The sequence below is a fragment of the Haemaphysalis longicornis genome, unplaced genomic scaffold (assembly GCF_048455015.1).
Source record: "Haemaphysalis longicornis isolate Haplotype H1 unplaced genomic scaffold, Haemaphysalis longicornis Haplotype H1 scaffold_1, whole genome shotgun sequence".
NCBI classification, from domain to species: Eukaryota; Metazoa; Arthropoda; class Arachnida; order Ixodida; family Ixodidae; genus Haemaphysalis; species Haemaphysalis longicornis.
This window is the reverse complement of record NW_027526203.1, coordinates 475,006,973-475,018,121: the sequence shown is the minus strand read 5'-3', so window position 1 is coordinate 475,018,121 and position 11,149 is coordinate 475,006,973. Positions and strand designations below refer to the sequence as shown.

General features: G+C 46.0%; 1 protein-coding gene across 2 annotated transcripts in view; it reads right to left on the bottom strand.

Annotated features, from left to right (window-relative positions):
* Window positions 1-5,449: 5,449 nt before the first annotated feature.
* LOC144156284 (AP-5 complex subunit beta-1-like) overlaps window positions 5,450-11,149 on the bottom strand; it is an 88,811-nt gene continuing 83,111 nt past the window's right edge. For both annotated transcript variants that reach the window (XM_077688232.1, XM_077688231.1), the window contains exon 21: window positions 5,450-6,094. In XM_077688232.1, coding sequence (XP_077544358.1) covers window positions 5,818-6,094 — 277 coding nt within the window. In that variant the 3' untranslated portion in view covers window positions 5,450-5,817. The remainder of the gene's footprint in view (window positions 6,095-11,149) is intronic.

Genomic DNA, 11,149 nt, shown 5'->3' with positions numbered 1-11,149 from the left:
AGGGTTAAAGGAGCCATGCAGACAAAACACGAGTTAGGTTCATTTGAAAGATTGCCTCTTTAGAATCATACTGACACCACTTTTAATACAAACTTCGCTCAAATAAGCTACATAATTAGGAAAAAAGGGAGTGGCCTACGATGCACTAGCTCATTTCCAGCAACAGAACCTACAATGTCATAAGCCCTGCTGTGCAAATGGCTAAAGCCGGCAAAAGCAAACGCAAATTACGCAGGGCTTATAAGCTTGCCGAATGAGCTATTTGAGTTTAAATGTAGGGCACATTCTTTTTATAGCAGTAAGAATTGTGGGTGAACAATTAAAGTTACGAACGAACACGTAAACACGGAAGCAGTTAGTGCGGCACTTTACCAGCTGACACCGCCAACACAGCCGTCGCATGCGCTGGACTTGTCTGAAACAACACTGACCACCTTAGTGGCACGGTCGCTTACGTGACCATGTTTGTCGAGTTAGAGCTGAAGTTTTAGGAAATGATTAGTATGCACCGTAATAAATGTACGGCAGGTTTAGAAGTCTGGCCAGAAGCAAAGTGCAAACACTGGCACTTCAGCAGTATTGCAGCGCCACCTATGAAAGTGGGCAATAAACAAGATAATCAAGCGGGCGCCTGTGAGATGGGAGTAGCCCCGGTCAGCAGGCTACATTTAGTTTAAAGGCCCTGCTCTTAATACGTCATTGTTGATGTCCCGAAAACACACGATTTAGTGGGAGAAATGAAATTCTGACTTAAAATAATTAATTGCTCAGTGAATAAAGCATCATTTGCTGCCGAACAAGCGCTTAGGGCCCTACAAAACCCCAAATCTTTCGAATAAAACAAACGTGTATTTTGCCTGCATGGCCCCTTTAAAGGGACCCTGCAGCACTCCTTGAACAGTGCAAATAAACCTGCGCGGCATTTAGATTACACACCAGGAATACCTGAGCCAAATATTACACGTGCTTGTGAAGCGGTACGATCGCAAATTTCTGTGCAAGATGCAGGAAAACAAACCGCGCTCTCTTCAATTTCCCTCATTATGCATCGCTTTAATTACGTCGTTACAGCAGTGGCTGTCCTATTCGCTTTTGCAGGCCAACATCACAGTTTATTTCTCACCATCCCTTTGAGAATTCGCTGTCGTTGGCACTGTGCACCGATCTCTTCTATGCCTGAACCTTTATACATACAGGTTCAGGTATAGAACCTGAACCTGTACTTTTTGTGTTTTGAGTGCATGTGGTTATTGCGTGACAAACTTAATACTTCACTTCCAACCAGACCACTTCACAATGAGTGTTTATTGCTTCAAGAATATCCTACCAGCCTGAGCGCGCGCTTGCGAGCAGGCACCAATGCCTGCTTTGCTTCGCACCACACCAGAAATAGGGGATGTAACACGTTGCCGAGAATAGAGAAAACTCCCTGGACTGTAATGTTTCGAAAGCCACAAAAGAGAACACCCCAAGCCACCCGCCCTCTTCCTGAGAAAGTGCCGGAAAGAGATGAAGCAACAAAGTGCTTTTCCGAGTACTTAGTAAACTGCCCCGACCACTTTCAAAACTGAGCATGTGCCACTTTATCCAGTAACTCCTAGTGCGTGAGGTATTTCTTTCAGGTAGTACGATGGAACACCAATAATACAACTTTTAAGCGACCGCGTGAACACGTCGCATGATTGGGGTGTGGTATGGTGGGAGTACGGGTAAATGCTGGCCTAGTAGACGGTCTCACGCAATGGGTGGGCTAAGAACTCATTTAAGCTACTATATTCAGTGCGTTATCGCGTAATGTGCAAACTTCTAACTGCAATCTAAAGTTTCTAAAAATAAAACACCTACTTTGTGCCCCCCTCCCCTCCATGGTGTCTGCACTAGCCCACCAGCCATGCACTGCGTGCTACGCAACCCCCGGGCCATCCTGTCCCACGTTATTTATAGCACGCCAGCTCTGCGCCTCGCATGCGTGAGACAAGGCCGACATGGTCGAGCAAATCGCGAGGGGCAAAGGCGAGCGCGTGAAACTGCCCAGGCCAAGTGAAGTGGACGCAATGGAAAAAAGGTGGTGAAGATAGGAGCAGAGCAACAGTGGGGCTTCGAAAGACACTGATCAGCAGATAGCAGAGAGAGGGGGGGAAAGAGAGCATTGTGAAAGGAAGAAATGAATCGAGCGGGCGAGGCAAGCGGGTGTTGAGTTGCCTAGTACGTGTTTCCACGGAAATCGGCTCAATGGTAGCTTCAAATTCACGGTCCCACGGGCCATTTGTCTGGACTTTGACTTCTCGTGGTTGGCGCACTGGCGTTCTGCCGCCGCCTGGGGCCGTTGAGGGTTAACTCCTGCCCGCCAGTACCTGCATGCTTGCTTGCATCTGTTCAGCAAGAGGTCGGGCTCGCCTGCGGACCTTCGCACATCAAGCAGCGGCAAACAAAGGTTAAGAATAAAGAAAGGTCAGGACGAGGCGGTGAAGCGGTGCGAAAGATTGGAAAAACGCTGGTTAATCCCCGCCAGGGTCCATCGTATGAAGCGGACCGTGTGCACCTGTCCTGAGCGTCGTATAATTGGGGTTTTTAATGCAGAAAATTTCATAGCACATGCAGACAAGGACAAGAAAACAGAGACGCCACGAAGCACTACTTTCAACTAGCTTTTATTTGAAAGACACAACCATATATATCCACACTTTTCGCCCTCTCACTGCCATTGCCCACGTGTTGCAGCCATAGAGTTTCATACTAATATATACTAGAGGGAAATCTGTCGCTGCAGTCGCGGGCGGCCGTGGGCGGCGCCATTGCTGCTAGCGACGTTCCTCGCCTGCTTGGCTTAGCTAGCCATACGGCTTCTTTTTTGTCTCGAAGCCAAAATCAACAAAAAAAGGTAACATTTTTTTCTTGTTCATCGTACATTAAGCTTCTAAAAAACTACTGACATTTTGTAGGTTCAATTTTATAATAACAAAACAAATTTTATGAACCATCTACGGTAATATTGTTGCTTTTTTGCAGCCATAGCCAACATTTCAGCCTGTTTATGAACCATGCCAAGAACAAGTGGAACGTACCTGCCGGACATGACGGAACGCTCGCTGAAGCGCGGCTCCCCTAGACGGGTGGCGCCAGATTTCCCTCTAGTATATATTAGTATGAAACTCTATGGTTGCAGCCACGGGAAGAAATGCCCACTCCTTATCTGTTAAACTCAACGACGGCACGCTCAAACGAGTTGACCCCGCTCTAACAATCAACTCTGCCTCCATAATCTCTGGTACCGACTGCTCTTTGTGTTTCACTCGGACAACGCATGACTCAACAGTGGCACGCAGCCGCAGTCATGGCAGTGGACCGACAAATGACCATCCCGGTGGTTGCTAACGTTTCATCTGTATTCCCTATCTCAAGCAGCCGTTAAGACATAGGAACTTCATATACCACCCCTACAGCGCATTCTACAAAGGGCGTCTGAAGCTGTTTTTCCCCTAATACGGGTATTTTGCAGTAGGGGTTAGACATTTTGCAGAGCTGGTTCATTTTGTTAGGTGCAGAAAGAACAGCTTTTGCATTTATTCTACTGGCAATCTTTTTTAGACAGTGGGACGTATTATGCAATTGTGGAATCACTGCTACTTTCTTGTTATCGGCTTTCTCTGGCTGGCACATTTCAGCATTTATGTTCTTGAGTGTGCCCTCAGCTACACAAACAAAGACATCTGCAGGGTACCCAGCTGCAAGCAAGCATTCTGATTGCTTGATAATGCTGGCTTTAGCTAGTTAAAGCTAAAGCTAAATAAATAAACAAGGCCGTGATGTCTGCATCGCAGCCAGATGCCCGCGGCAATCACGCGTAGAGCTCAGCCCGGCGCCTATCGGCACACAGGGAGAGAGAATGGAAGCAGGCAGCAAGCCTTCCCAAGGAGAGGGGGTGGCAGAGAGACGAAAGATGATTTTATGCCAGTGAATCGACGGCAATTTCCCATCTCGCTAAATGGAAATTCAAATGAATACTAATACCTGAAATTGCCGCTCAAACTGAAAACCGAAACAAAATGTTTTTCAGTTTTGCTCGTGAACGAAATGATAAATATAGTTACGTTTTCGTTCTGGCCAAAAATATTGTTTTTTTTTTCGTTGTATGTTTCCATTTTTCGTTTCGTTCCAACACCCTGGTTAATGGGTACAGCAGATTTGACCCCCCATATGACCTTCCCACGCAAACCAGATGAGCCCACAGGCACAGAGGGCCGTAGAAGGAGGCTGCTGGCCTGTGTTTCAGCAGCCTCACCATTTATGAACACCCACAAGCTGTTGTGCCCGATACTGTTGGACAGGTGAAAGCATGTCCCACGTACTTTTCTTCCCAATAGTATTTCTCTCCAAGGAGCTTTCTTTGAAGGGTCTATCCACATGATGCCATGTAAAGAAGAGGGGCAGTGATGGCTAGAGCCAGGTCAAAAAAAGTGGCATTGTAGTAGGGGTGCAAATTCTTAACCCAGCAATGTGATCTTACATGGCACTGTTAGCTTTAAAGGGGCCAGCAGACAAAACACAAGTTTGGTTCATTCAAAAGATTGCCTTGTTAGAATCATACTGACCCCACTTTTAATGCAAACTTCGCTCAAATAAGCTACATAATTAGGAAAAAAGGGAGTGGCCTACGACGCACTAGCTCGTTTCCCGAAATGGAATGTATGACGTAATATGCCCAGCTGTACAACTGGCTGAGGCTGGCAAAAGCAAACGCAAATTAGGCACGGCTCATAGGCTTGCCGAACGAGCTATTTTGGCTTGATTTTAGGGCACATTCTTTTTATAGCAGTAAGAATGGTGGGGTAAACAGTTGAAAAAGTACACGTAAACATTGAGTAACCAATGTGTCCTGCTGCTGGTACTGCGTGCACTATGCTGTTTTAGCTGCACAGCACTGTGGCATTTTGGGGTTGTCTCAGACGACACTGGCCGTTTGACACAAGGAACGGTGTCTTACGTGACCATATTTGTCGAGCGAACACCATGTTTCACGAAATGATTCTTTTCTACATGAACAAAAACAAGCCAGGTACAAATACAGTCAAAAACAAAGGCAGAAAGCAGCCCGCCGCAGTATGGTGGCGCCATCTAGGTTGACTAACGGTAAACAAGCTCCCCAGCACATATGCAATAGCAGACATAACGAAACCACACAATTTGGTGGGAGAATCAAAGTTTTACTTAAATTGATTAATTTTTAAGTGAATATAGCATCGTTTGCTTTCGGACAAGCACTGGGGGCAGCACAAGACACAAAATCTTTGGAATAAAACAAACTTGTATTTTGTCTGCACGGCCTCTTTAAAGACCACAAAAGCCGCCAGCTCATGTCTGTTTCCAGAAAGTGCTAAAGTTGCCCTTTAATGTGCAAAGTAAAACTTGCTAGTTTTGCAAAGGATAGTTGCTTTTATGCCACAAAATATTTACCCGGAGACAGAGAACGAGGTTTATTTTAAATTCAACGGTTTCCAAGATTTCAGAGTCCTGTGTAAACCCTGTAAAGCCTGTGTAAACCCTGTAAACAGCGTTCTACCCTATTTGCAGTGACACTTGTGCCAAGTAGTGCCGATTACCAGTCCACAATTGAGCATGCACCAACTACTAGGCTTGTGTAAAGAAGTCCAGAGATGCATTGCTTGATGTCATCATCCACTCGCTGTTTTCTGTCCACAAGGTCAGGCAGTAGCACACAACAGCCTGCTGTTGCACTAGGGTTTTCACAAGTTGCGTGTTTCGCCTACCGAAGGGACCTCCTCTGTGTCCCACCACCTGGTGCTCCACAAGTCCCCTTCAGCTGCCCTCGCGCCCCGACACGAGGGTGCGGAGGAAGGCGTGCACCGGGGGCAGCAGCTGCCAGTCCTGGAGCCGCAGGGAGGCGACCAGGTGCGGGCCTCGGGCGGCCACGGCCACCAGCACGGGGCTCCGCGGGGGCAGCACGAAGGCCGCCCGCAGCCCCCGGGGCTGCCAGCGCACCACGTAGGGGGCCAGGCCCTCGCACAGCTGCCGCCACAGCTGGGGGCCCGGGGGGCCCAGCCGCAGGCTGGACTGGTGGCCGCTGCCGCTCAGCCTGCACGCACACACGCTACGCTCGCAGGGGGAAGGGCTGCTGCACGGGCCGAATGAAACCGCTAGCCAAGGCGTACTTTGGCAGCCACGATACATGACCTTGCAGTGACTTTTTACCACAGCTTGGCACACAAAACAGTATTTTTGCAGCGATCCTGCTGTTTCCAACATTCCTAGCTTCAAAACCCCTGCTGAGTAAGCTTCCTCAAAGCAAGTTTCACCACTCATCAGAAAGCTTGCAGGGACATGCGCGGAGATCAATGAGGAAAACTCTGCACCAGTCTTTTTAAAATGGCACATATACCTTACTTTGGAGTTTGGCCTCACAGTAAAAACCCACATACAATACAAGAAAATACTTTTTTTTTAAAAAAAGGAAAAAAGAAGTGTACCCCATTTACTGTGCACACCAATATGTCTTTGTGCCAGGAAGTCAGAAAGAAACAAAAGTGCAGCTGAGAAGGGCAGTGTCATAAAACAGCAGTCGTGTTACAGTGAGTGGCTCTTGCAGATTTCAAGCCGGCCGGAAAAAAATCATGGCAGGCAAGCCCATGCACAGCTGCCTCTTCTCTCGTACACGAACATATGTCTCGAGCATTTATTTTTTAATGATTTCAGTAACAGCGCAATAAAGGCAACAGGCATGGCAACAGGTAGGGCACTTTTTGATAAGTATGATGACTATGTTGCATAGAGGGTAGAAGATAGTCAGCTGTGTGATCTTAAAAAGTTAGAGATGTGTCTGTGTCTTGCAGGTCATTACTCGGAGCACCCAGCTGCATGGGAAAATTGTCACTGTAATTTACTCACTAGTACTCAAAATTGGGCAGTAAAATTGCAAAGCCTGTTGCCAGGTCTACGTCTGCTGAATATGAATTGTGCGATGCAATGTAATATGCCGGATGTTTCTCATCAAAGGTACACATCCAGGTGATGTGACAAACTTAATAAGCCAACATGCACTTGAGAATGCAGGTGTGGTACAGCGCAGTGTGGAGATTTTGTTTGTTCCCTTTTTGCAGCCGTCACTGGTATGGTCCGTGCTTGCACAGTGTCCACAGGTGTGCTGGTAACTACGAACTCGCATGCTGCTGCACAATCCAGGATGGCGCGTGAAAATGCCGACAGCTCTCTACATTCACTCTCGAGGCACTCAATGTTGTCCTCTTTGGTATCTACAGTCCCAACAAAGCCTCTTTGTGGAACCAGCTGCAGGGACGTGCACACGGCACACTCCAGAACGGCCAGGCTGTGGTGCCTCCATTTGTATGCCAGCTTTGTTGCGCAGAAGTGCACTCAAAAGTCCCGAGAGGCATTTCAGGAACTCAGTTCTGTTGTCTGTTCTGTGTTTACGAATGAAAGCCCATTACTAGCCACTCTTAACATGCAGTCCTTAGATTCAGCAATGGATGACTTGCTTATCACTCACAAAGGTATTGCTGCAGCCATTACTATACTTCCCACAAATTCTGCACAAGGCCCCGATGAAATATGCACTAAACTGCTAAAAATAACTAAAGTGGCCATATCCCTGACCTTTGCTGCTCTATTTCAGCAATCCATTGACAGAGAATGCGTACCATTTGCCTGGAAAATTGCCCGTGTTATCCCCATCTTCAAGCCAGGCTTGCCATCTGTGTCTCCTAATTACAGACCGCTTTCTTTAACCAGCACAGTTTGCTAACTTCTAGAACACATATCATCTGCCGTAATGAGCTACCTAACAAAACAGCTTCTTTCTTTTCAACCAACATGGTTTTATGAGAGGCCGTTCCTGTGAAAGCTATTTGAATTAATTACTCACCTCCATAATGCAGTACATTCGTCCTCACAAACAGACACTATATTCATAGATTTCGCCAAGGCCTTCGACAAAGCCCCTCACATGCACCTTATGGAAAAACTGACTGCTCTTAATATCAACACTAAGGTTAACAGGTGGATTAATAACTTCCTCACCAATCGGTATCAGACAGTAACCATTAATGACCACTCCTACCTTTAGCTCAAGTAACTTTAGGTGTCCCACAGGGCTCACTGTTGGGTCCTATCAATGACATTAACAGTAATATCTATTCTACTATCCGATTATTTGCAGATGGCTGAGTCATTTATAGGCAAATTAAAAACCCCCAAGATTCCTTATCCTTGCAAGTAGACCTTAACTGACGAAATGGTGTAGGGATTGGCAGATGGAAGTAAATGTGCCCAAAAAGAAACGCCATAACATTTACCAAAACTAACATATCAGAGCCCCGCCACAATTTTCTCAATAGTATGCCTGTACAAACCGTAACCATGGTAAGATACTTGGGGGTCCACAGAACATCTGATCTAACCTGGAACCGTCACATAGATACAATAACCAGCAAAGCATCTAAATCACTCGAATTCATTAAGCGCAATCTGCATTCAGCTAACACATCCACAAAGCTTCTGGCTGACCAGACACCAGTTCGATCAAAGGTAGAATATGCAGCCCTAATCTGGAACCCCCATCAGTCATATCTCAAATAAAGTTGAAGCCCTCCAAAATAAAGCTACCCGATTTATTCTCAGGAACTACTCATAAACATCAAGTATAACAGAAATGAAAAAATCCCTGAACTTACCACCTCTACAAAGCCGGCTTCATAGTCTTTTATCGGTTTTTCATAGGCTATACCACAGCCAGTCTTCTTTTACTGTCTTGCACATAAAACCCGCTAGTTGAGTTTTTTACCATTTAGATCATGCATTCAAAGTCCAGCCAATATTCGCACCTACCAACCTATTTTTCTTCTCGCCACTCTTACTTGCTATTCATTACTGGAATCAGTTCCCAGGTAACATCGTCACCCTTATTAGCCACGACTCATTTATCAAAGAGTTAGTTATTCCTCAATGTATAAATCATTTTGCAATGTCTGTGTCATTTTTGAACCAGTTGGATTGGTTCAATGTTCAATGGTGGTGTCATTTTTAACGTGTGTCATTTCTAACCCTGTTTTTCTGTGATAACTGTTGTTCCCCTTTTTGTGTACCCTTATTTTAAGCTATGCACAATAACAACAACAATAACAATACTTTATTTCAACCCAGGAGGGCTGGGGTGTGCTGGAAAGGCCAAAGGCCCACACCGAAGGGCCCAGCACACTTCGACATGAATGTGTTTGTATTTGTATTTCCATGAACGTTGCTGTTTTTAATGTTACAATGTGTTTTCTTTTTCACTCCCACCCCTATGTAATGCCCGTAAGGGCCTTTACGGTAAATGAATAAACAAAACCCGCACCCCAACACACCAGTCTCCCTTAGTGTGTTTGGATGCCTGCCACTGTCCGGGGCACGCATCCAGGCACCCTAGTCTCCCTGTGCCAGCAGAGCCAGCACCGGGGCACCGCTTAAACCCATAAAAGCCAAATGCCTCCTGTTGGTGACCCCTCCCCCTCTATTGCCTTCTGCACCCAATCACTCCGGGCATTCTCATTACCATGCGGCTACACCCAGTGGTTTTTTTTTTTTTTTTTTTGACACTGCTGCGAGCAGGTGTCAAAGGCCACCCAAGCGACGTGACGTGACGCCACCTCCCTCTCACCAAGCTTAGCAGCGTGCATGAGAAGTCATCACCACAACCCTATCAGGGGTACTTGTGGTGTGGTGCACGAAATACGAACTGTGCCGGTGAACAGGAGTTTAATACACCCGCACAACAGTGCTAAACGCTTGCATGAACTTTCCAAGGGGATGTTTACATTGTTCAATATATGGAGTAATTTGGAATATCTTGGTTCGATCTTGCCGCAAACCATGCCTTCTATTTATTCTGTGTTTTGCTGTCAGCGTCTGGCCCCGCCCGGCTGTCTTACCTGTGTTCGAAACAAAGCATGCGTTTCTTTACCTTTCTTTTGTATGCCACACAGGCTATCTTATTTGATAGGGAGAGTGTTTCACCTGTCGTCACTAGACTGGAATGTTCGTCTCTGATTGCCAGTGTTCCAGGTGCAATTCGATGATTCCAGAAAGATTAATGCGAAGAGATAAACGCTCGCAGGGCAAATGTCGCGGCATTTGATTCGCAAACACTCTCTGTGCCCAACACTTTGCTGACTGCTTCTTCGACACTTGTGCTTTCGTTGTAAGTTCTTCGCGGAGCAGATGTTCGCTCCAACAAACCTTGTTTACTGGAAGAACCCTGCATCGTTTTTGGCTTCGTAATGATATATCTGTGCTCGATTGTACCATAAATGGGTGCATATTGTGACAGTGTGCACCAGCAGCAGCAGATAAATACGGCACTAGCATATAGCCTGAAGCATCGTGGAGATGTTCTTGGGTACAGCCAAATACAGCCAAAAAGAAGATGAAGCTGGCCATGATAGGACTTGGCGAGAAACCTAGAAATCAGTTAAATAAATAAGAGGTTCATGCAGTTGCCATGCCGGTGCTCTCCTCTTTGTAAATACGTGTTTTAAATACACATTCGTATTCACGAATTTTCACCATCACGGTATTATAAGAGATTTTACCGTGCTCTTTCGCAAGTTTTGAAGGGCAGTGTCTGACAAATATAGCAACATTGTTTAAGCAAAAGGGTAGGCTCATCTTCACTGCCTAGTTGAATAGCAGTGCTGTCCGGTTAAATGCAAATTAACTACTATTCTTGAAAGACAGCTTGTGTGTCTCGCTTAATTGTGAAATTCATGTACAGTCAACTTCTGTTAATACGAAGTCCACGGGGACAGCAAGAAACTTGGAATTAACTGAACTTCCAATTAAACAGAAGGCACAATAACGCATTGCCAGCAGTCCGTAACACTCTTCCCTTTCTGGTTTTGTTCAGAATCTGAGCTTTCATCGCCCGTTTGAGTGTACACCCACGAGGAGAAGCTTACGGACCATGAAAGGAGCAATTTTCAGTTATTTCTCTGCCGTACGTCAGCCCGGAGTAGCATGTGCAGTAGCTTTCATTAGTTCAGTACTTATACGACATCTTGCAAGCATTCGACCGTTTTTCAGGCTGCTATAGGAAGAGAAATAACCTAAATTTGCCATTTTCCTGGTCCATAAACTTTTG